The 26,802-nt window shown below is 35.3% G+C and overlaps 2 protein-coding genes across 2 annotated transcripts; one reads left to right on the forward strand and one right to left on the reverse strand.

Moving 5' to 3' along the window:
* Positions 1–5,041: 5,041 nt before the first annotated feature.
* On the forward strand, positions 5,042–8,101 carry LOC140176320 (uncharacterized). Its single transcript, XM_072206523.1, has 4 exons — positions 5,042–6,101; positions 6,230–6,780; positions 6,882–7,323; positions 7,506–8,101. Exons 1-2 carry the CDS (start codon positions 5,190–5,192, stop codon positions 6,452–6,454), a joined length of 1,137 nt encoding a protein of 378 aa, XP_072062624.1. The 5' UTR covers positions 5,042–5,189; the 3' UTR covers positions 6,455–6,780; positions 6,882–7,323; positions 7,506–8,101.
* A 14,985-nt stretch (positions 8,102–23,086) lies between these two features.
* LOC140176040 (uncharacterized) lies at positions 23,087–26,143 on the reverse strand. The gene is made up of 4 exons (XM_072205890.1): positions 25,819–26,143; positions 24,595–24,986; positions 23,994–24,183; positions 23,087–23,898 (listed from the first exon to the last, which is right to left on the reverse strand). Exons 1-4 carry the CDS (start codon positions 26,141–26,143, stop codon positions 23,087–23,089), a joined length of 1,719 nt encoding a protein of 572 aa, XP_072061991.1.
* Positions 26,144–26,802: the final 659 nt, after the last annotated feature.

The following is a 26,802-nucleotide window of genomic DNA, read 5'->3' on the forward strand; positions in this document are numbered from 1 at the left end:
ACATTTCCTGTTTTTTTAGAAAGGTTCTTGACGTCCACTGGCCACGGTGAGGATGTCTGGTGGCCTGATCGACTTGCAGATTGGTACGACGGTTGGTGTAGGCGATTTGATCCCAATTGCAGGATCTCTGTACATCATACATTTGACACCAGGCCGATCGGGAGTACTATGATTGGTGGCGTGGGGCTTGCCGTGTTAGGCATCTGTCCGGTCAGGAGATTTTGGAGGATCCGAGACTCGTCGAGTTGCCCCCGACGTACAGCCCACTGCCAGCCAGCCTAGGGAGGATCTCCACCTTCCCCGGGGAGTGCCGGATCGGTGTAGATGTGCAAGGGAGGTCAGGGCAGATACCTGGCGACCTACTAGGAGGGACAGAAGTGCTAGAGAGTGTCGACCAGGCAAGCCGGTTAGGAGGGAGAGGGTCAGGGTTCGACTGGATGTAGAGTCTGACGAGGAGGTAGAGTTCGACGGCCAGGAGGATCACGGAGATATCCCACTAGACAGAGAGGCTTCACCTCTGGGTCTGCCTCCTCCACCTCCTCCACCTCCCCCGGCACACGCACTGCGTCCACCATCCGGTTCTGGAGGGTCGTACCATAGGGCAGTCTGGGACACTTCGCCACCGGACTGGCATGACGCAGGTCCATCCGGGGTCCACCAGAAGGAGGAGATGGTTGACGAAATCTTCTTTGATGACGCCTTCTAGCTTCACACCGCCGATCCAGCATCGATGCATCGGATAGCCGAGTCATTTTGGACCGGTAGGAAGCAGGGTATCGAACAGTACCAGCATCCATCTTCCTGCGTAGACCTCGTTTTAGATGCCACAGATATCACCAGCTTCTACCTCTTCGTATGGGGCGGGTCTTTGGCCGAGTAGCCAGTTTGCGACCTCGCCCTCCTACGGCTATGATGTGTTGTTGACCTCAGCACAGCCTCAGGTTACCCCTCCATCAGCTCCATCACCCTCCATGAGGGGAAAACCCAAAATACCTTGTTGAACATGCTACAGTTGTTGAGTAGAAGGTGTCCATCGTAGTACGGTTCCACTCGTAGGCCACAAATGGTTCTAGAAAAACAGCTCTGCAGTGCCTGAAGCAGCTTCGACACCTTGTTGTATGACTCTTTTCAATCTCTGTAGATCTGTGCAATTGCCTTCTGCTTCACCATCCACACCTTTCTATAGGAGGGTTTGAAGTGATAGCTAGCATAGACCGCACCTTGCAACACTGGAATGCTGACGGAGGGGTTGAACTGTATCAATGGCAATATAACCCTGCAGATGAGACTGTTGTCTAACTGACGATGGTCTTGAGACATGGTGGGTGTTAAACAACTATGCGCTCCGCCAGCCCTCCGAACCTCCCTAACACAACAAAACAGTATTGGTTCAGCCATATCTCAAACCTACTTAATATATTGCACAGAAGTACTCAAAAGCACTATTAAAGTTGAACTTACCAGTATCCGAAGTTCTGCCTAAGGGCCACACGGATGCTCCATTGACACCCATTCCCAGCTTGATGGCAGTGCACATGGTACTTTAATCGGTCCGATTCGATCACCCGGTACTCAGCACTCCTGCGAATACTGTAGTTCTTCACACCCTGTAGCACTGCCCTCTCGGCATTTGAACCTGTGGTCGACCTGAAACTCTACCCCATCGTCTAGGTTGTAATCCTCTTCTCTCGTGTCAGAAAATAGAGTCCTCTCATGCATGTCGTCCAGATCCAAACTATGATAGTGACTTGGCACTGCCGATAGCGCCGAAATTGGGTGAGGTGAAGGCAAGATATGGCGCGCCACAATCTGGGCAGGTGTCTCCGGTACAAACTCTTCATCATCGCCCCCTTTGGAAGAATCACTGTCTGCATTATCCACCATGTATTCTTCGTCTGACTCCTCGTTGCCCTCATCAACCTTATCCACTGGAATGGCAACATGAATGGGTGGTAGTGCGAGAAGTCGGTCGTCGTATACATAGGTCGAGTGTACAGAACCACCATGACCAATATCTCCAACGTCGGCGAAAAAGCTCCATCACCTGTTCCGCCATGACCCTCTCATGGATGTCAAATATGAGTCGCACATGCTCGTCCCCTAGAAGGTGAAATAGTCGAAACCGGAAAACTCCATTACCTATGGGTGCTAGCAAACTATACCCCACCCTTCCGACCTCCCTTGCTTCTATACCACCAAGGTTGCTCAATATCAAACTCTTCAACTCCCACAACGTACTTACACGCCGAGTGCGCAACAGTATCAGATTCTCACACTCAAACGTCATCCCATTGTCGCCATTTCTCATACGACAATTGGGATAAACATACACAACTATGTATACGCTGTTACTGGCCATTCTTTCCTTGTTTGCTACTCCTAGTCTCTAGGGGTGTTCAAATCCAAACCGATCCAAATTAAACCGCTCATCCAATCCGATCCAAACCGAAAACCGATTAAAACCGCACTAATTCGGATTTGATTGGATTCTATTTTTTGTAAACCGCTGGATTGGATCGGATTTCGGATCTACTTTTCATAACCGATCTAATCCAATCCAAACTGCACAATGTGCTATAATATTATTATTTTATTATTATATTTACAATTATACTTATAATATGTTCAATTTGTTAAACATTTTTTTATTATTCATATATTATTATTATTTAATAAATATTTTATGTTGAAAATGTTATTTATTTATTTATTTTAACTAACTTATAATTTTATTACTATTGTTATGTTATCGTTAGTTTTTTAAGATATTGTTAAGACTTGTTATGTCATTGTTGATTATTTAAAATTTGATGTTGAGACTTGTTATATGTATTTAATTTTTTTATTTAAAAAATCGCAAATCAAACCGATCTAAACCGCACCGCACATAAATTAAGCGTTCGGATCGGATGACTTTTTCCCTTAAAACTGAACCAAACTGCACCGCGAACACCCCTACTAGTCTCCACAGAAAACTTGCTGTGTGAGAAAAACGAGACAAAAAAAGATATAAAATGTGTGTGGAGAAGGCCAAGGGTTACACATCCTTTTATAGCGGCTGGTAATTTGTCTTCTTATATTTCGTTTACACTGTAAAGGAGATATACGCATGTCAGGCTAACGTGGCTTATCTCGTTTACAGTATAAACGAGATATGTGCAAAGTTATCTCGTTTACAGTACAAACGAGATAAGTAAGGAGAGCGGATTTCGGTAATTTTTTTTAAATTATTTAAATCGGTATTTATTATTTTTATTTTATTTATTAAAATAAAAAATCCTGAATTTTTGTAACCACTTCTTTTATATTTCTGTCTATAGTTTTTAAATGCGGCTTCAAAATGTTAAAAAAAAAAAACTTGAAAGGTATGATTTTAAAATTAAGTAAATAGCCAAATTAATTCTAGAAAGATTACTTATTTTTTAAATTAATTTTTAAAATATTTTTTTAATTAAATTTGTCTTTTAAAAATTTTAAATTAGTTATAGTAGTCTTTCTATTATTTTCATTACTAACGGAATAACATCACAACACATATTTTGTAGTCCTAATTGACTATTCACATCATTAGGTTGTAAAATTAAATCTAATTAATTAGATTTTGATTTGATCTAATTTCGTAAATTTATTATGTTAATAGTAAATTCAGACTCTTAAGTGTGCGTTGTAGTATCAATTAACTTATTATATTTGTAAATTTTGATAAAAAAAAAGTAATAGAAGAACTAACATAATTAATTTAAAATTTTTGAAAGATCAATTTAACTTAAAAAGAATTTTAAGAATTAATTTAGAGAACTATTAATTTTTTTAGAGGCGAATTTTTCCTTAAAAATTGGGCCAAATTGGTTGTTCCAACTGGTTCAATCGAGAATTAGAATCAAATATGGTTCAATCGTTTAAAAAAATAAAAACCGAATTAGCATAATATCTAAAAATCGTCTATCAACAGAAGAATTAGATTAAATTAGAACCTGACAAATTTTTGGATCAGAAAAAAATGAAAAGGACTGAAATGACTTTTTGAGTCTTAAGAAAAAACAAAGAGAGAGAAAACCAACCGTCCCTTCACCGGTGCCTCCTTCATGGTTTGCCTTTTCTAAAATATTTGAGTAAAGGACACATAGGTCCCTGACCTTTTTTTTTGTGGACATTTTCGTCCTCAAGGAAGGAAAAATATATTGAAGTCCCTCACCCACAAAAAACGTGGACATTTCAACCCTTCCGTTGAATTCAGGCATTTGGACTGGACGGAAAAGTCTGACTTGACAGAGGTGTTGCTGAACTGGCCGTTACAGAGCCTACGTGGCAGGGAACTTTTCGAAACAGGACATATAAGTCCTTGGAGACAAAAACGACGCCGTTTTGTTACCTCCCCTCCAAACACAGTTGAATCCCCGTATACAATACCCAGAAGACCTATACTTGAGTGAGAGAATTACTGAAAATCCTAAGCCAAAGACGATCAAACTCCTTCGTCTCTGTTTCTTCCTCCAAAAAATACAACATGTAGAAGAGCAATAGGTGCCGGTTGAAGTTGGTGCCAGAAGCTGAGAAGAAGCTTGCTCTGAGGTCGTGGTTGCTGTCTTCGTCAGAAGGTAAGATTGTGATGCTTAGGTAGGAAGGCAATGTGTGTGCATGTTTACAGTGTAATATATAATATGAAAAAGGGGTGTAAAGTGTCCTTTGTAGGATTAGGGGGAGGGATTGTGTTAGGGCAATGTGGTTTCAGAGGTTGTTAAGGATGCTGCCCAGGAAAGAGATACTGCAGGGGAGATGGATGAAACTGCATAGAAACTGAATGCATCCTCTTCATCTGATGACGGGTACGAGAGCACGAAGGACGTGTTGTACAAACCTCCACCGGCTGGAATTGAGAGTGATAGTACTGAAAAGTGACAGCAATGGTGGGGCTACTGCTGGGAAGAGGAAAAGATGTGTCAAGAGTAAAAAAGGTAGTTACTCTGAAGAAGAAGGTAGTTACTCCAAGAAAGAAGGTAGTTACTCCGAAGAAGTAAGGGAAGAGGAAGAGACAATTTGGCACAAGGGTTAAGGAAAGAGGGGAAGGCAGTGGGAATGGGAATGATGCACGTGGTGAAGCTGGGGATCAGGTGCCTGATGTCCAACCTGATTATGCAGTGGGGGGTGGGTTTTATGTTAGTGAGCTCCCAACGGAGGTGGAGGAAATCATGTTTGAGTATGAGTCTGAAGACTTGCATACTCCCATATCATCTGATGATAAAGGTAGAGGTAATAAATTTCCAGAGTTTGATGATGATTATGCTCATGGTGAGGGCAGGTTTGAGTTAAGAACTAGGTTTGCCACTGTGGACAGGTTCAAGGAGGTAGTTAAAGATTCGTTCATTGCTGAAGGGCGGGAATTGAAGTGGATAAAAAATGACAAAGAGAGAGTGAGAGTGAGGTGTGGGGATCAGGAGTGTCCTTACTTGGTTCACTTGTCATACAACAAAAGTTTGCAGTGTTATCAAGTGAAGACCTACCATCCAGAACACACTTGTGCAAGGGATTTGGGCAGTAACGCTGCTGATCAGCACTGGCTAAGTAAGAAAATTGAGAAGCTGATGTCAACCCAACTACACATGAATACGAAGGAGGTGACTGATTTCCTTAAAGAGGAATTTTTTCTCTGTCCCCATCCTAAGATGATTTATAGATCAGTGAAGGAGGTTAGGGACAAGATCATGGGAAATGAAAGAGAACAATACAAGAGAACGAGGGATTATTGTGAGGAAATACTGAGGAGCAATCCAGGCTCATCAGCCAGGCTTGAGCTCATGCCAACTCCAGAGGCTCCCCCTGTTTTTGATAAACTGTACATTTGCCTAGATGCCTGTAAACAAGATTTCAAAGATGGATGTCGTCCTTTGTTTCATTTGGATGGTTGCTTTCTGAAAACATATTATGGTTGTTGGCTTCTAGCAGCAGTTGCTCAGGATGCAAACAACCAGTTTTATGTTGTTGCATATGGGGTTGTCAAGGCTGAGACCAAGGATGTCTGGAAGTGGTTCCTGACCAATCTGCAAGGGGACATAGGAGACGATGCAAACCATGGCTGGACCTTCATATCAGACCAACAGAAGGTGAAAGTAGTTTATGGTTATTTTCAATGCTCTGTATTTGGTTAAGATGATTTCTATCTGTTTGGTGATCTTCATTGCTATCTATTTGGTTAATTTCATTATTGTCTGTTTGATTAATTTTAATGCAGGGTCTGCTGCCTGCGCTGAAAGAGGTCATGCCACATGCTAAGCTCCGCAATTGCGTCATGCATATATGGAAAAACTTCATAAACCGCTACAAGGACTTGTACATTAGACAGGTTGTGTGGGAGTGTGCTAGATGCACGACTGTTGTTGAATTCAAGGAATGCATGGAGAAGTTGAAGACAATTAACCGGGTGCTTGGGAGTACCTCAGTAAATTTGAACCAGTAACATGGGTTAAGGCTTACTTCTCTCATGGACCAAAAGTGGATAACCTCACAAACAATATGTGCGAGGTTTTTAATGTTAAAATAGTAAACTATCGCTGCAAGCCTATCCTAACCATGTGGGAAGAGATCAGGTGTTACCTAATGAGGAGGATGGTGAATCATAAACGGGTATTGGACAATCACTCAGGGAAGCTAGCACCAGTTCAGGAAAAGAGGCTGGAGAAGTTATTAAATCTTAGCACCAAGTGAACGGCTGAATGGGTTGGTGACAATGAACGAAAGAGATTTGAGGTTTCTCGCAAAGCAACCACAGATGGAAATTGACTGGTAACTATTGTTCTCACTTGAGTCAGTTTTTGGTTATTTTGAAATGAATCTGCTTTACTGTTTTTTTGGGTCCATTACTCACCTTTGCTGCATCACCTCAGGCATGTCCTGTTTACATGCACTAGCTGCCATTAGGAAGAGACATGACACACCTCATGACTATGTTCACCCTTGGCTGTGCATGGAATCCATCAGGAGGACATATGCACACTGCATTAAGCCTGTTCCAAGTCTAGAATTTTGGGCAAGAACTGAGTTCTCGAAGCCAGACCCACCCATTATCAAAAGGCCAATTAGACGGCCAAAGATTCATAATAGGAAAAAAGATACTGCTGAGCCCCTCATGCAAGGGGAAAACTGAAGAGATCATTCATTGTATCCTGCAGCAAGTGTGGTGAGAAGGGCCACAACTACAAAACATGTAAGGGAGCTCCTTCCAACCCAAATTGGAAGCCGAAGACAAGGCGCTCTAAGAAGACAGCAACTAGCTCCTCCCAGTCACTGATTGGGCTTCCTCTGTCACAATCTGCTCCCCTACCAGAGGTAAGATCCCTACTGTTATCATTGTCTTTTAGGGACTATTTTGTCTTAGTACTATTATGGTTAGGGACTAATCTGTCTTAGTATACAAAATATTAGGGCTAAATATGTCTTAGTTTAACTATTCATGAGGTGCTGTTATGTCCCATTATCAAACTGTTTACATATTACATGCATATTTTCAGGATGCATCCAGCAGCCAACCAGGCAGCTCCACAAGCCTGACCCTAAACCCCACTGTTGTGGAATCACCTGCCCCAAGCAATCCACCTATGCCACCAGCTCCAACAAGGGTGACAAGATCCACACTTGTCATTTCACCTCCAAGGCCAACAACTACTCAAGCCAGGCCACCAGCCCCAACTACAGGCCGTCCATTTAAACCTTCAGGGAAAGCCAATGACATAGCTCGCCCACAACAGTCCAGGTTCAGACCAAAGCAGAAGATCTTCAGGCCGCCAGCTTCAATTGCTGCCTGCACAATCCCACCTAACACACAACAGCCAACTCCATCTACCATCCCATCTGCAGCACCGAATCAGGAAGCTCCACCCCCAAATTTGCCAACTTCATCAACAACGAAGGACTCGAATGAGTGAAGACTTCTGTCATTATGTGCTTTTGTGATAACTTTTTGGATATGTAATGGTTCATAACAAGTAGTAGATACAATTTGCCTTTTTGTTACATGCTTTTTGAACACCCGTTGTGGGTCAGATGAACATGGATGTTAATTATGACAATTTTTTTTGTCAGTAATGTAATGCTATGTTATCTATTACTTAACCAACTTTAATTTCGTACACACCTCGCAAAACACGTACAGGACAATGCAATCATTCATATAAATGACACTGTGAAATTTTTTTTGGTGCAACAATACAACACACTTTTTTATTCCTTTATCAATTCTTACAACTTAGAACAGCAAAACTTAACACAATGACAATAACACAAATACACCATCTTATTGGATTTTTTTTCTTCTCTAGAGCTACTATCCTCTTCTCCAAGCATGTGCTCTTCATTTCCATGTCCTGCTTCCCGTGATAATCTTCAACATCCACAAATTCTTTCTCTCCCATATACTTTGTTTCTGTCAATCCAAGTCCAGCAACGTGCTCATCAAGCCACAAAAAAAAATTTGTAATACGGTTGTCTTGCCTGCAGCAAATCAATCCACATAATTCAAAAATAAAAAAAGTAACCCTTACACATCTTCAAGCACACCTTCCATACAGTTGGTTACCATACCTTGTAAAAGGGACAGCCCAGAAACAATCTTTCCAGATTGCTTCGCGTCTTCGACATGAAAAGGATTGCGTTTTCTCCACAGAAGCACTTTGGTGAGACGCCATCTTTGCCATCCTTCCCTTAGGATGCGAGCTCGAGCCGAACTAACCTCCACTTCTTCTCCAGCTTGATGATACTCCTTCAGATGCCATGGAAGGAAGAATTTTCTTTCTTCCTCCACTCCCCACAACACCCATTTTTCCATTTCTGTGCAGACGAGGGATTAGGGCAGAGAAATTTGAAAGATTGGGGAGGTAACGAAACGGCGTCGTTTTCATCTCCGGGGACTTATATGTCCTGTTTCGAAAAACTCCCTGCCACGTGGGCTTCGTAACGGCCAAGTCAGTGCCACCTTTGCCAGGTCAGACCTTTCTGTCCAGTCCAAACGCCTGAATTCAACGGAAGGGTTGAAGTGTCCACGTTTTTCGGGGGTAAGGGACTTGAATGTATTTTCCCCTCCTTGAGGACGAAAATGTCCACGAAAAAAAGGTCAGGGACCTATTTGTCCTTTACTCAAAATATTTTCCCTTCATCTCTTTGAGAAGAATGAAAACACGGTGAATGTGTCATATGATGCAACTATTGCATACATAGTGTTTTCACTTTTCATTGATGTACTGTGTGCTCTATGTTGTTGCTAGGGGTGTGCACGGCCCGAAGACCCGGCTCGAGTTTGAAGAATTTTGGATGATGGTTTATCTGTGGCTAAGAGAAGGGGGTTGAATCTTAGCCCCTTTTTGCTGTATAACACTTGTTGCCTTTTTAAAATGTTTTAGGAGATATTTCTGCTTTTTGTCTCGTCACTAGTCAAGAGGCATTTTTTTTTGTCTCGTAACCAATGAGGAGATATTTTTCATTTTGTCTCCTACGAATAGAACTAGAAATTGAGTAGAAGAGAGAGAGAGAGAGAATCACACCCAGAAGTATCCTGGTTCAGCTGCTAAGTGCAATGCAGCCTACATCAAGTCTCCATCACAACAATGATGGAATTTCACTATAATCAAACAGATTATAGAAACCAATTCTCCCTAGGAACTACCCTTCCTATCCGGGACAAGTTCAGAATCTATCCCCAATCCTGAACTTGACTTGGTCATCTACCAAGCTTTCAACTGCTAAGTGCTAACCCAACTTGTAAGGGGATTCCCACAGAATCATAAAACACAACACAGATGTACAAAGGATCCCTAGGACATCTATAGATTTTTCTTTTAATTTTGTATACTCTGTCTTTTTCTGCTCTATGACTTTTTTCATACAAACCTTACTGTTTGTCTTTTTTCATGAGACTCAAGACTGACAAAACTAAACAGAAAAATACAACATGAAACACATTGAAGGAGAAGAATTTCTGTTAGCTTGGGTAGCTATGAGAACTCTGTGCTTTCACTCTTTTCTCCTTGCTTCAAGCCTTGGCTGTCCACCCTTATTATAGAAGAGAAAGTCTCCAAGGTTGAAACCGGTCCAACCGAGCTAATCTTCTTATTCTTCAAACGAGACCGATTTGGCCAAAGAGAGAGAAGAGAAAACTGAATGCTAAAAACCAACATGCAATTACCTCTGTGTCATCCCTTCTCACCAATGTTCATCAATCCGGGCCTTCCATCTTGACTTGCTCCCCAAGAAGGATTCTTGGCCCTTGATGAGTCCTTGATGCTTGATAGCTTCTCCTGCTCCACCTTTGCTTCCTCCTTCACGTAGCCTCTCTAGCTACCTTCTGTGATGGGTGACCACAAAGTAGAGACGAGCCATGCTTCAGGATCTTCTTCTCTGACCGAGTTGGATTTCTTCTATTTTCGGGTATGGAGAGCTTGATACTTCCTCATCACTTCTTACCATAAGTGGCAAAGATCTCAGCCACACCCTACTGTGGATCTTTCTTTAGCTAATGCCATCATCACAATGGCCTCTTCCTTGCTTCTAACTTCTTCTTCTTTCTTCTGATAGCTTGTTCTTTCTTCCATATTTTATGTGAAGTGACCATCGAACAGAGAAGAAAGAGAAGAGAGAGAATGCAGAAAAGGTTTCAAAGGAAATTAAGAAAGGAAATAAAATGCATTAAGTTTCCAAAACCCCTTTCCTTGTAACGTGTGAGAGTAATGATAGCAATCAAATCAATTTTGAAATTTTTTTCTCATGTTACCAATGCCTGTATTAAATTCATTTAATCAAAATTTGAAATCCATCAAATGATAAAAGTGGGATCCGTTGAAAGCATACAACCTTTGCTTTCTCTTTTTCTTCAATTTCGGACCAAGCTTTATTGGTCATGTAACAAAGATTATTTTTGGGCTTGTTCAACCAAATCTGGCCCAATTAACAAAATAACTCAGCCACACATTCTTAAACAATTTTGTACAAGGCTGAACTTTAGCTTCACGTTGGACTTGCTATTTTTCGGCCCAGACCACAATCTGCATGTAACAAAATTATCAATTAACAAGTGTGAATTGAAATTCAAATTAATAATTTTGTAGTTAATTATTTTAATAATGTTTGATCATCATCAAATTAATTTGGAATTTTTCAAACTCATCATGGACAATGAAGATCTGGGCCCGAAGTGATCCGGAGTTGACCCGGGAAGAAGAAATGAAATCTGGAAAGTGAGTGAAACTGGGACCGGACCATAGCTCGGGTCACCAGAACCCGGTTCGGTAATCATACACAATTAATATTCTTATGTTAATATTTTATGTTTAGAATGGATGATGGCTATTCTTATACAGAATTTAAGTATTGTAAACGTTAATATTTTGTGTTATTAGTCATTATAAGACTATAAGTTAATGTTTTATGTTTAGAATGCATAAGACTTTAGACTAATGCATAATATTGTGTTATTTGTATTGACTTAAATATTTGGTATTATTAGGCAATATTAGTATTGATTGTGGTTATGCTTTAATTTTGAAGAAGGGTTAGTTCTTGTTATATTTTTTTTAGTGAATTTTACCATGTCAAATAATAGTTAGAGTCTTGAAAATTTGGATATTTTCACATACTAGTTTACAAGAAGGTATCAAGGTAATGTAATGTTAACGGCCCGATTTTCACCCGATTTTACCCGATATAATTGTGGCCTGAAAGTGTGTAGGTTTCATCGGGTGTAGGATCGGGTCCGAGTCTAACAAATAGTCCCGGTATATATTTCGCACCGGATCTGGGTCACATCCAACCCGGTTTCACCCGACTCATGAATACCCCTAGTTGTTGCATTTCATTTCTTAGTGCTTAGTGGTTATTGGATACAAACACTTGCTTAAGGCGGTTAAGCCATAGTATCGGCATGTTGAATTTATTTTAGACATGATATTTATTCCTAGGTGTATTTTTTGTGTCTAAGTATATTTTAATAAAAAATAAAAGTAAAAAGTAATTTTTTGAACATATTTAAACATACCTAAATATCATTATGTGTCGACGTGTTTATTTTTATTCTTGATCTATATTCTTAAAATGTGTTTATAAATAGTATATATTATATTTGTTAATACAAAAATTATAATAAATGTTTTATTTAATTTAAAAAATTTGTTTGTACTTTAATATCAATAAAACATCAAGAGATTATCACAATTTATTTAAAAGAAACTTTATATTTTATATATAAAATTTAATTTTAATACAATAATAATGTAAAATATTTTATACAGTCATCCAATCAGATTCATATATTTAAATAATTTTTTGAGTAATAAATTTAAAAATTAGTTATTTTTATTAGTATGATAATATATGATTGATTGTTTAAATAAAATTCTTTTACACTAAAGATGTGTAGAAATAAAATTCTTTAGTACTCATAGCTTAATTATAGGCAAGTAGGCAAATACAAATATTTAAGATTATGCCCACATTAAATTTATTTTTACTAATAGATGAGAAATCATCGCTACCTAGTGTAAGTATTACAATAATCCTTTCATACTCAAAGGATAACTAAAGCCCATGTAGGGTAGACTAAGAGTAGGAGGATTCCAAGAGTATTTGATATTCCATGTTTTTGTGTGAAAGAATTCCTGAATCCACCAGAAGCTCTAATATGTTCTTGCAGTAGGTAACAACCAACAGCAAGATCAATAGCCAACCCAACCCAGTTGTTCCTCATCTTGATAGCAAAGAAGTCAGGGGCCACCACCAAAAGAAGGATCATTGATCCAGGTAGTTCTAGCCAATCTGTAAGAGAACTTAATTAACCATTTTATAAATTATAAATCCCTAAAATAATAATTTGACATGATTTCATCTGTACCAAGTAATTCTTTAGATCTTACATGAGTTTAATTCATGCATGTTCAACATTACTTTTATTTTTCCCCATAATATCTGTGATCTTTTAAAAAAAAAAACTTCTAACATTTAATTTTATTCATTATCTCTCATATTTTCGATTTATTTAATTTTGTCTCTAATATTTTTAATTTGTGTTAAAATTACCCATAAATGTTTAAATGTTTTTAATTTTGTCTCTAAACATTTTAAATGGAGTTAATATTCAGGAATAATTTTACCATAAACAAAAAACATTAAGCACAAAATTTAAACGAAAATAAAGGTGAAGAATATTTTTAAAAACAATTACAAATTTTAAAGAAAATACAAACCTTGTAAGGAAGGGAGGGTGAAGAAAGGATAAATATGTTATTCTAATAATGTCCTATTTTTTGTTATGCATTGTTAGCTCTAGCTACTTGAAACTCACCGGGAAAGTGTCTTGGAAAAAAGAGTCTCAGCACCACTGCTATGGAAGCAATCCATTTTCCAATTTCTCCTCTGATGGGTATAAATAAATTTGCAACCAATATTAATGGAACTAAGTAATATAAAAATGAGAAGGTGGAAACTGCAAATGTCAAATATCAAGAAAAGAAAAAGCATGCTTAGACAAATAATTACCTAAAAAAGTGGAATATTGACCCAGGTAGACTGAAGAATATGTAAGGCACTAATAATGAAGTGAGCATATTGGTCCTCCAGTTTGTGCGATCAAGTATCAGTAAATAACTGAAACAAAGAGTTTCATATTAATTTATTTATATTTGGACCAACATAGCATCTTAATTATATTATGCAACTTGTGAAACAATTGTATAGATATCTAATAGAACTTTGATTTGATATCATATATGTGAGTAAGACATGTCAATTTCTGAAATAAGTCAGTGGCGGAGCTTGGTTCAGACAAGGGGGCCATGGCCCCCCCAAACTTTTTATAAAAAACTTAGTAGTACTTTTTCAAAAGATAAAAAATAGTTCAATTGACTTAAATACTTTACTATAACTTAAAGTATCTAATAAGTTCAATAAATAACACTCTCTCTATCTTTAAGTTCAAATATAAAAAATTAGATATTTTTTATTTATTTAATTTAATATTATTTTATATTTTACTATTTATTTAATTTAATTTTTATATGATAAAAAAATAGAATATTCAATAAATATTAATATTATTGTATTTGTATAAATTGATAAAAAAAATTTAATAAATATTATAAATTTTAATATTTGTCCTTCTAACTTCTTCTTTACATATTTTAGAGGATATATATACAAATTTTTATATAAAATAATAATGAAAAATCAAAGAATTGATACATTTTTTAAGAGGAATGCTAATATTTAAGAATGAGAACATATAACTTTTACAATATCAACAATTGTAGATAGTTCTTCTACTTTAATGAATCACGAAGAAAGTGAGATATAACCTTCAAAAGTTCAAAAAGTTACATCTGATGACTTTAATCTTAACTTTTTGGAACGAGATCTTGAAAAACGACTTTAAATTTGGCAATATCACCCAAACCATAGAGATGAGATTAGACGAGCTTATCTTAAATGAGGTTTATATCAAAAATATTTTGACAATTATTTTCTATTTGGCCTCCCCCAAAATCCGCCACTGGAACTAACGATTAGGCAACTTCTTCCCTTTTAGATATGATCTTAAACTACAATACATGGGGAATAATTTATGCAAGGAAGATCAAAACTGAAAGAAAGGAGAACCATTAATTGGAACCAAATTGAGAGAAGAAAGAAACCAAATAAATGAGAAGAAAGAAAGGAGCATTTTCATAATTTCAATTCTTATATGAATAGAAGAATATGAAATTCATGCTCCAACATGCACATGAAGAGTTTATTGTTTTTTGTTGGATTATTGCAAACATACTAGATACTAAATGTAGTAATCAATAATCTATTAACAACTATTAATTCTTATTGCTTCCTATGGAACATATAATTATTGCTAAACAAAATTAACTTGGGTTGGTTGAGTGTTAGTTTACTCGTCAGTTTAATCAAGTGTCAGGGTTTGGATTCCACGCGCCTTATATATGCAGTAATTCATTAGCTAACAAAATGGAAAAAGATGACCTTACATGGCTGCAAAGGAGGCAAGTCCTTTAAGAAAAGAAGTGCTAGACCCAACTCCTCCAAGCATAGTTGCATTGTACAAGAGCTTTGTCGCTGTAACCTTGAAATCATTTATATCAGAATCAATTGAACTAGCAATAATGGAATCCTTGTTCGTTGATATATACTGCATTAATATTCTCCCCATCGTGGTTATTTCGAGGTATGAACTACTTAAAATTCACAAAATAGGCAAATAAATTATATATATAGGTAATCAGATAAATGAAGTTAGAAGAGACAACAAAATTGTAAAACAAGGCTCATAGTAGAGAATAACTGTCGTGTATATATGCAGATTAGTACTTTATAGAAGTGGAAAAGTGAGAATTAAATAAATAAGTTAGCCTTAAAGAGAGTAATAACTACATTGTGAATAATTATATGTGAGGCGTCCTAGTTCAAAGTTTAAACCAATGGTGATGGAATGTAAATGATGCGAAATTTCAGAACCACTTCAATTTTCACCTATTTATTTGGGCTTTAGTTGACTTTTCAAATTTAATGAATTGACCATGTTTGCAATGCTCGTTGCCTTCATCATTCATTGACTAGTTCCCGAGTGCACCCATGGTTAACAGTACATTTTATGTGAAACGTTGCACTATACCATAGTATACACATATTTATATACTAATGGCGAAATTGATCCTTGTAACTTGTAAGAGGTTGGGTAGATATAATTAGAGTTAAGTATGGTTTTAGTGTTTAAGGTATAGATCAAAAAATTTTTTTGTCTTTAATTTTTTTGTATATAAAATTGTCTCTAAGGTTTAAAATCACGTTTTGAAATCGTCATTTTTATTTAAATTTTAAAATTTTGGACCAAATTTTTTTGAGACATCTATGGCTTTTTCTCTAATTTTGCTCATTGTCTTTTTTCTCTCATTGGTTTTTTCTTATAAATCTCACCATGTTTTTCTTTTTACCATGAGACTTAGACAGACAAAACTAAGAAAAAGAAACTAAATGAACTTCATTGAAGGAGAAGAACTCAAACAGTTTTTAGATAGCTATGAGAACTCTGTATTTTTTCACTTTCTCTCCTTGCCTTCAACCCTTGGCCGTTCACTTTTAATATAGAAGGGTGAAACTTTCAAGGTTGAAACAAGTTCAACCCTCCGTACATCTTTCTTCTCCAACATCAGAGTAACAGCGGCTTTATCAGAGAAGATTGAGAAGACCGAGGCTGATGCATGCAAGCTTACCTCTTTTCTCTCATCATTTTTCTTCAAACTTCTTCAATCTTGACCATTGAACTTGACTTTGGCCCCAAATTTTGATTCTGATCGTTGATGAGCATCTGACGCAAGATGGCTTCACGTTTTCCATTTTTGCTTATTCCATTCTTGAGCTTCTCAGGCTTTTCTCTTCTTTGTAGCACAAAAGAGAAAATAAACTTTTGGTTGTGCTTTTGCTTCTTGATCGAAGCCTTTCTTTTCTTTTCTTGACAAAAATCTTTTAGCTTTTTTTCATAGACATTCCTTCTGTAGTAAAAATCTTCTTTCAGTGCCTTCTATTTTTCTTCTTTCTTTTTCTTTGAGGGATGTGACCGAAGTAAGAGAGAAGAGAGGAAAAGCTTTCGGTGAAAATTTTCAATGAAATTAAATCACATTGAATTCCAAGTTTCAGTTACCAAGAAATTAAATCAAATTGAATTGAAATTTGAAAAATGTATTACTTAAACCAAAGGAGCAGGTAACCCGTAACTGAAGAGTGCTTGATCCATTTCCTTCTTTCTTCTTCTATTTCGGATAAGGATTTTGTTGGACCAAAAAAAATGTTGACTTGGGCTTTATATTTATTTCTTGGGCCAATTGATTTCACTACCCTTTTAAAGTTCAGCCACATAATTTAAAATAAATTTGCATTAGACTAAACTTATTTAGTGGTCAAATTGGACTTGCAATAACTACACCAAAAAAATTAATTTTCTTTTCTGCACACAAACTAAATTTATCAAATAACCAATTGGAAGTAATTTATTAAATATTTTTTAATAATTTTAATAATATTTGTTCATCATATTATATGTTAACGTAAAATTTTTAAACTCAACAATTTTAACATTAAAAATCATTAAATTTTAATCTTAATTATAGCTTTATAAAATATTTATAATGATAATTATTATATATATATATATTTTTTTGTTTTATTTTTAATAAAAAAACTTTATATATTTTTATGTATTATCTTCTAGAAAACATAGAAACATACACTAGTAGTTTCTCTTTAAAAATATAGTTAAAATAGTAATTGAAAATATCTAAAAGCATTTATAAAAATGTTGACTATATTCTTTTTATATATGGTATATATTCTAAAATTATATTTATTATGAAATTAGTCAAAATTTTAGGAATGAATAATCAAAAACATTAATTAGAAAAAAGCATTAACTGTATCGTGCAGAAAAAATAAACATTAATTAGAAAAAAAGATTAATTGCATCGTGCGAAAAAAATTAACTAGAATTGCTTTTAAATAAAATATTTTGATATTTTATTTTGCCTTTTTGTGTTTTGACTAAATTTTAAAGTTGTTTCTTTTCTAAAGAAAATCAATGGACAAAAAAGGCCTCCTAATTAAAGTTCATATGTAATTTATTTTGAATCTTTTCAAATTTCATAATACAAAATTTAACTGACCAATAATCTTTTTAGTGGAAATATTAACAACTCTATATTTTTTATTTTTATTTATATGAAAAGAAAAGAGAACATATTTGGTTAGTTGATTTTTTTAGGCCAATAACATACATAAGAGAAAATGAGATTTTTTTAACAAAACTGAAATTCATATTATTACGAAATTGAAATAATATATAATAATACAATAGCATATATGCATGAACACTAATAAAATTAAATAATAAGATTATGATCTCTTAGCTAATTTACTCTTTTGATTCTTCAAAACATTCTGAAGACCCAAAAGAGCTTTCTTTATCTTTTTGTTTTTTTCATGATTTTCACCAATGGAATCCCACCAGTTAGTGATGCTGCCATCATTTCTAATTGTCTTCAAAACCTTAGAAAGCGATTCAGCTCGTTCTTTCTCGGCATTCAGACGATCCATAAGTGAATTGCTCTTTTCAATGAAGTTCTGCATATCCACCTTGGACATTTCGTTCAAGACGTAACTGAGGAAGTGATCACCACCTTCCTGAAGTTGTTGTTCATTTGAGAGAGCCCACTTCATTGTCTTCAATGAAGAATAATTAGAAAATACATTATCATCTCAAATCAATATCAGCATCACATAAAACTTTTACGGAGTGTTATGTGATAATGAAGATTAATGTGTTTTGTTACGTTTATATAGACTTCTAAACTTTTGTGGTATTTAATTCATATTTCATCTTTTGTTTCATTTGTTTCTCTCATATAATTCATTATTTTGGATTTTTTAAAAGAGTTACACACAAAAATATCATATACCAATATAAGAAGATAAAATCATGGGTTAAAAGAAAGAGCGCCGCTCAGATAAAGATGTTTAAAATGTCTTTTTTTAAAGACTTTTTAATAATTAAAATTTAATACATATAATCGATTAAATCATGTTATTTTTGTCAAAATTAGGTCAAACAAATTAATTTGACCGAAAAATAATAAATCAAATTTTGAACCGGTCTAAATTAATATTATTTTTTATAAAAAATATTACAATATCTTTATTATAGAAAATGATTGAAATACTCTTTTATATATATATATATATATATATATATATATATATATATATATATATATATATATATATATACTTTAAAAGCTCTAAATCCTAATCCTATGAGGGTAGAAAAGTAAAGGACTAGAATTTAGGATTTTTAAAATTAATATATATATAGGAATATTTTAGTCATTTTTATAATAAGTATATTGTACCAATTTTCTAAAAAAAATATTAATTTATATCAGTTTAAGATTTAATTCACCATTTTTTTGGTCAAATTAATTCGTTTGGCCTAATTTTAACAAAAAATGATACGGTTTAATCGATTATCTGTATTAACTATTAAATTTTAATTACTAAAAAATATTTTAAAAGAACCGTTTTAAACGTCTTTATTCGAATAATTCCCTAAAAAAAAAATACCGTGCAACCAATATTTTTAGTGTAAAAAAGGGGGTTGGCTAGTGTTGGTTTAAATATAATGTAAAAAAAAAAACATTTTATGTCACGTAACATTTCTCTTTAAAAAATATAGTTAAAAAAATAATTAGAAAATCTAAAAATATTTATAAAACGATTATTTTTATGAAATTAGTCAACATTTTAGGAATGAAAAAATCAAAACCATTAATTAGAGAAAAGCATTAACTATATCGTGCAAAAAAAAAAAAAATCAAAACATTAATTAGGATTACATTTAAGTCAAATATTTTGAGATTTTTTTCAATTTTTGTATTTTGACTAAATTTTGAAATAGTTTCATTTTAAAAGAGTATTATAATAGAGAAATTTTTTGTTATATTATTTAAAATTTTCATAAATAAAATATACTATTAAGGTTTTAATAACTCCCATTAAAAAAGTTTTACAAACAAACAATAATTTTGTAGTGAATGACATTACTTCTAATTTAAATTTAAATTTTTCAGAAGATAAGCTTTATATTTAGCTTAATTTTATAAATTAAATGATAATTTAATTGATATAATATTTTAATTATTTCTCAAATTACATATTATATAAATATAGTTGGCTATTTTATAATGTATAACTATATGTTATTTCTGAATTTAAAAAAAATTCAAGTTTTAACTCCTATGCCACTTTAGAGGGCTATATTTTATATTAACTTTTCCAACATAAAAAATTTCAATAATAATTCTTTAGATGCTAATGAGTCAAAGGATGATTTTTAATAAATTTTTAGAAATTATTACGGAATTTAATTTTCATATCGAACCCTGAAATGTGTTAAACTGAGTTATGGGAAGGGAGGGTGCTGAACATGGATGTGGTGTCAGCCCCTAACGAAAATCGGACTGTGCGACACTCATTGTGCAACACGGAGGGTCCGAGTTGCTGCAAGGAAAACGGAGGGTCCGTGTTGATGCATGGTGGACACGCGGCGCTCATTCCTTGCTCCCCAGACGGTGCCTCACGTACCGAGTTGCTGGATGCAACAAATCTACCCCCACCATCCGAGTTTAACACATTCAGCCTTCACTTTCAACCCCAAAACTCCATTGCTATCTTCGTTTCTCTGCTGTTGGTGCATGGTGGAGAGTAAAGAAAAATGGCAAAAAGAAATAAAATTAAAGATGTTGATCGCCCTGAACTTCACATTATGCATTATCTCAGTTTGCCAGATTATGTAAGTTTGTTTAAAATTTTTTTAATTTTTATAATTATATTTATTATTGTTAAAAATTTAGTTGTTAATATTATTGTTAGTATCTGAGCTTAGAAATATACATAGAATGAGTAGGATTCATTTTATTATTTTTTTTATTTTTTCACTATTTTTGTATAAAAATTGTTATTGTTAGTGGGTTAAATATTATTATTGTTAGTGTGTTAACGATGATGATGCTATATTCTTGTTCTTGCAGTTTAAAAAAAGACACGCAATTTTTTTTAATTTATTTAATGTTTTTTTTTATATTTTTTAGAATTTCGGAAGAAGAATTGAAATATTAAAATATTTAAAAAATTACAGTTAAAACTGAATTGTTATTAATTTTTGGATACGATTTTTTTTTGAAATATTTTATAAATTTTTAATTATTTGTAATTGTTATGTTATTATTAAATGTTATTGTGACTAGAAGGAACAGTTGGACATAGTAATAAATAAGAACTGAATGGTTATTAGTATTAATTTATAAAAGTGTGTTATTTTATTGTAGTTAATTGTAATTATCATTGTTAGAAAAGTTAAGTATTGTTGTTATTAGAAAATGAATTTAAGAAGATATTGACGATAATTATTAATATTTTTAAAAATTTTGAAATATGTGTTTAAATTTATTTAAGTAATAGCTAATAGGTAATTATTAAAACAAATAATAATAATGTTATTATTTAGAGAAATTATTGATATATCGTAAATAAAAAAACAAACAGTATCTCTGATTTACTAATTTTATTGAGATTTGATTTGGAAAGTATGTATATGTATGTATTATCTATGTATTTATATCTATTAGTTAATGTTATTAATAAATCATTTTGAAAGTAGTAATTATTTGTTTTAGTCAAATTAAGTCAAATAATTATTTTGGAAGTAGTAATTATTTGTAATCATGAGTTTCCTTTATTTTTCTCAGTTTGTGTGGGTTGCATATGCTGTGGATCGCGTGGATCCAAACATAATTCTTCCTGAGATCTATATGCAGTCGGTTGTGTGGTTCGCTACTGTTCCGTTGATGTCATTTGAATGTATCGAGTGGTATGCTACCGATAGGTATAGGCGACAGTTCGGTTTAGTTCAGGGAGTACCTCAGCAGGAGCAGAATCTGGACAAGGCGCATGGAGAAATCCTGACTGGTCCTAAGAATCTTAACTGGGCCACAACACCGAGTCATTCAAACTGGGTTATGCATTGGACAAACAGGTATCACTACGTTCTTTCTGAGCTTCCCATGCCTTCACAACATCCACTGAAAACTTATATGTACTGGTACCGGTCAAAATATGGGGACCACTTGAACTTGTCGAATCTTGTGGGTCAAGAAAGTGATGAGGATAATCAGGATATGGATGAGGGTAATCAGGATATGGATGATGGTGGTGAGGGTATGGATGAGGATAGTCAGGATGCGGATAATGACAATGAGGAACTGGAGCCACAGTCGGTGCCACCTCCTACTTCGAATCCACTTCCGCAAGAACAACCTCAATTCTCAAGCCAGTATGTACCTCAGACACAGTTCTCCCCGTCATTTCCAATGCCTCAACAGTATTGGGGTATGTCACAGTTTGAACCCGGAGAAGGAGGTTCTTTTAGCCAGTTGCTTGAGTTCATGGCTGGAGATGCAGGACAACCACAATATGGCAACCAGCCTGAGTTCTTGGCAGGTAGGTATTCATTGGATGCGAGGCTCCCGTGCCATACCTCATCGGTCGCTTCCGGAGGGTTCGTATCTGTTGACTCTAGTAGAAGTGTAGGTGGACGCGAAGTTCTTAATAGTCAAAATCCTAACCGTGTTGACATGAGACCACTACAAGAAGATGCTAACCCAGTCGAGCAAGATACTAATGTGTATCTAGTAGATGACCCGGATGACGAGGACGATGATGATGATGACGAAATAGAGGAGTCCGATGAGGATGAGGAATCCCGCAATGATGGTATTATGCTTCGTATTTTCCTTTACATGTTTGATTTGCTATTCATTTTGTGTTCATAAGTGGTATCCATGTTGGTTTGACTGCCTAATGTCATGATATTTAATTATTTTTATTATTTTGTATATAGGCCGGTCACAAACTCCGGATGACAAAGGCAAAGGTTACAATTTGAGGATTGATCCACCTCGTCGTAGCGCTAACCGCTACACGCCATCTGTGTTCAAAAAGGCCGCAAAAAATGCAAGAACTTCGTGAATGATGTAAAGTGGACAATGAGAAAGTAGTTGTGGTGTAATATTCTTATTTATGCTTTAAAAAATATGGACAATGTTTAGAGTTCTTGTTTATGCTTTAGGGTTTAGGGTTATTATGTATTAATAATGATCTGGACTATGATTTGTATAGAGTATTTATGTATTAATAATTTGGACTATGGACTATGTTTTAGTAGATGGTTTGTTTAGAGAATTTATGTATTTATGAAGTTATTGCAGGGATTAAATATTTGGACTATGTATTAATTGATGTCATACTATAAAATGCTACAGATGGAGAGTAATGCTACAGAACAGGTTACATAAGTCATACTTGCTTAAATAAAATGCTACAGATGGAGAGTAATGCTACAGAACAGGTTACTTAAGTCATACTTGCTTAACTCAAATGGACAACTAATGACAAACCATATATTGCCACATATATAATGTCATCTCAGAATATGAATCTACGAATGATCTCAGTTGGCATTTGCACCACCCTGCTGACGGCATCTGCCACGGCTGTGTCCCTCAGCTCCACATATCGTACATCGCCTAGGCCGACGTAACATTCGCGTGTCCATCTCATTCAAGAAGTGCGTCATTTTTGGCCGACCTTTCCCGACGCGTCTCAGGATCGGATTTGGGATGAACCGAGGTCCGTTGTAAGCAGGCCATGTAGTGGGGTTACCTAGTGGCCTAAACCTTGCTCGGTACACCCGCCGAACTTGGTCCATCTTATACACATCATGAACATACACTTGCCAATCCAGTCGCTGGTTGGCACAACATGCAAACACATGTCGACAGGGGATCCGGTCCACCTGAAACTCACCACAGTCACATCGAAGGCCACGTAGGTCCACTGCAAACTCCAGTCCACTTGGCATATCACGCACCTCAAAGACCTCATTCTGCCGGTCAAAGCAACTAACCTGAATGTTTCCTGATGCAAGTTGGTTTGCATGCAACTTCGAGGTCACGACATCAGAAAACACATGGCCAGCATTAATCCGGGCTTCCGCTTCCGCTCTTTTTCGGGTAAACAACTCGTTCAGCCTGTAGAATGTTGCCTTCATAAGGGCAGTCACGGGGAGATTGCGTGCGCCCTTCAAGACTGAATTGATGCATTTCACTAGATTTGTCGTCATATGACCCCATCGATATCCACCATCAAATGCCAACGCGTACTGTTCCCGGGGGATTCGGTTTAACCAGTCAGTGTAGGCCTCCCCCCATTCTCGTAAATGTTTGTAACGCACCTCGTACTCCCGCACCGTCCTCGAATATCCTGCAGGATATAAATAAATATTTAAAACAATAGAGGTGAAGACACGAATTGAATGGAAATCTGATACTAAATTAGTTAACTATTCTGAGTGTTACCTATGTTGACGACCAGTTTCTGCAAGTACGGCGCCTTAAATTTTCTCAGAAAATTCGACTCTATATGCCTGATGCAAAACATATGAAAGGCTCTCGGAGGTGACCAAGCCCCATTACTCCTTTCCACAGCTGCATTTATGGATTCGTGACGGTCGGATATCAGTCCCACACCATCCCGAGTGACAACATGCTAACGAAGGTTACTCAGAAAAAAGTGCCACGCATATGAAGTCTCTCCCTCCACAATTGCAAACGCAATTGGTATGATATTGTTGTTACCATCCTGTGACACCGCCACTAGTAGACAACTCTTGTACTTTCCGTACAAGTGAGTCTCATCCACCTGGACAACTGGCTTACAATGTCTGAAAGCTCTAATGCAGGGGTAATAACTCCAAAAGACATGATGCAATACCCGAATATCAGTCACCAAGTCATTGCCTTGGTATGCAGGCATAGTCTCAAAATGAACAACAGCTGACGGCTCCTTGTGACACATGGCCTCAAACCATATAGGCAACGCTTCGTACGATGCCTCCCAACCTCCAAATATTTTTTCAACTGCCTTTTGCTTAGCCAACCATGCTTTCCGATAACTAACAGTGTAATTGAACTTCGATTGTGCCTCTGCTATAACTGATTTTACCTTTAAGGCGGGGTCAACCTCAACCAACGGCTTAATTGCTTCTGCAATCGTGGTCGAATCCAGCTTTGAATGATCCTGAGAAATTGTGGCTCTGGTACATGTGTGACTGCCATTATACCTCCTTATAACCCTACAGTACTTCCGGCTGATCATGCTAACCCGGATAAGCCAATCACACCCTGACCCATACTGTGTACACTTCGCATAAAATGTCAACGGTTCAGACTCATACACCCGGTAATTTACGCTTCTTCGTATAGTATACTCTTTTATTGCTTTAATAACAGCTTCTCTAGAACTGAATTCCATCCCAACGGCAAATTCACCATCTGCAAGAAAAGGAATTTCTGCCACCAGAACAGCCATGCAACCAAATTAGAAAACACAAATATTTAAACATTCGAATATAAAGGTAACACAACTTTTTACTGCATCAATTATAATAAATCCCTACAAACTATTTATATTTAAATAATTTACTAACAAATATTTATTTGTATTCAACTAATCTACTAACAGATAGTAATTTTAATTTAACTAATTTAGTAGTTATATTTAATGAATTTACTAATAAATTCCTATTTATATTGACTTAATTTTAATTTAACTGTATTTAACTAATTTCACAAATTTTAATTTAACTCACTTACTTATATTGACTTAATAACTTCCAACGTAACCAATTTTAAGTAAACTAAGTTACTAGTTATATTTACTTAATCTACCAATAAATTCCTATTTAAATTGACTTTATTTTAATTTAACTAAATTTAACAAATTTAACAAATTCTAATTTAAGTAACTTACTTATATTGACTTAATAACTTCCAACTTAACCAATTTTAATTAAACTAATATACTACTAATATTTAGTTAATCTACCAATAAATTCTTATTTATATTGATTTAATTTTAATTTAACCAACTTAACGAATTTTAATTTAACTAATTTACTTATATTCACTTAATAAAATCCAGTTTAAACCAATTCTAATTTTATTGATTTACTAATAAATTCTAATTTATAATTACTTAATTTACTAAATTAACTGATAAATATTAACGGATATTTAACTAATTTACTACTTAACCAATACGTTCTAATTTATATTCAAGTAAATCAATATAAATTAATAAAAAAAATTCTAATCTTTCGTATAAATACCGAGAATTACGTACCTGCATTGGTATAATTCGGAAACTCCGGAACATGCATGACTTCCAAATTCAATACTCGCATGAATGATGGCTCCTCAAACGGCACATCGTTTGCCAGTGCAGTTGCCACATCAGACACATCCGGAGCCATAGCTCCGTCACCTTGAACCTCATCTCCATCTGGACCAACAACTTCGTAGTTGCTTTCGAACTCTTCTTCACTGTCACTATTGTAATCCTCCCGTAGAATATTCTGATCGGCCTCAGATTGCTCAAACTCAACATACAACTCGATGAACGAGAGTTGACTCCGATGTTCAATATACATGAAAAACATATCTTGCATGCTCGCTTCGTCCGTTACATATTTGGTTTGAAACTAGACGAATCCACCAAACACTTGTATAGGATTTCTGTATAGAATACATGATATCCTTCTTGCCCTCTCAGAATGAATCTTTTCACAGATCACACCTTTGAGCTCCTCAAATGAGATTGTAAAAGGAATCACCAAATCTAACGGATTTTCACAAACAAATGTTACTCCTTCAGATGTTTGTAACAAAATCTGACCAAAATAATACACCTTCAATAACACTCTGTCACTCATTTCTCTCAATCACATTAACAAACAGATAAACTTGAGTTTTGGATTTTTGGCTCCTTTACTAAACAAGTGACGAAACAGAGAAACTAAAAACCAGGAGGACCGTTGAAGAAGGAGACGAAGAAGATGAGAGAGTAGTTGTTCTGATCCACTTTTCACCAACTTTTATTTAAACTCCCAACCAAATCGGACCATGCGATTACCTTTTCTGAATTCAAAAAAATATTTAAAATTTGCATGTCGGACCCTCCGATTTCATAGCACAACACAAAAAAAAACCACACTACAAGCAACTCGGATGGTACGATTTTCATCAGCCAGATTTTCATCATCTCTTCCTCCTCAAATCGGACCAACCGATTTGCTTGTCAAAATTTGAAGCTCAAACAACTCGCACC

The sequence above is a fragment of the Arachis hypogaea genome, chromosome 11 (assembly GCF_003086295.3).
Source record: "Arachis hypogaea cultivar Tifrunner chromosome 11, arahy.Tifrunner.gnm2.J5K5, whole genome shotgun sequence".
Lineage (NCBI taxonomy): Eukaryota > Viridiplantae > Streptophyta > Magnoliopsida > Fabales > Fabaceae > Arachis > Arachis hypogaea.

Coding starts and splice junctions, on each gene's coding strand:
- LOC140176320 (XM_072206523.1), top strand. CDS start 5,190: ATGTTTGAGTATGAGTCTGAAGACTTGCATACTCCCATATCATCTGAT. Junction 6,102..6,229: donor TCATATCAGACCAACAGAAG/GTGAAAGTAGTT, acceptor ATTTTAATGCAG/GGTCTGCTGCCTGCGCTGAA.
- LOC140176040 (XM_072205890.1), bottom strand. CDS start 26,143: ATGCAAGATATGTTTTTCATGTATATTGAACATCGGAGTCAACTCTCG. Junction 24,987..25,818: donor TCCGAATTATACCAATGCAG/GTACGTAATTCT, acceptor TTCTGGTGGCAG/AAATTCCTTTTCTTGCAGAT. Junction 23,899..23,993: donor GAAACTGGTCGTCAACATAG/GTAACACTCAGA, acceptor TATATCCTGCAG/GATATTCGAGGACGGTGCGG.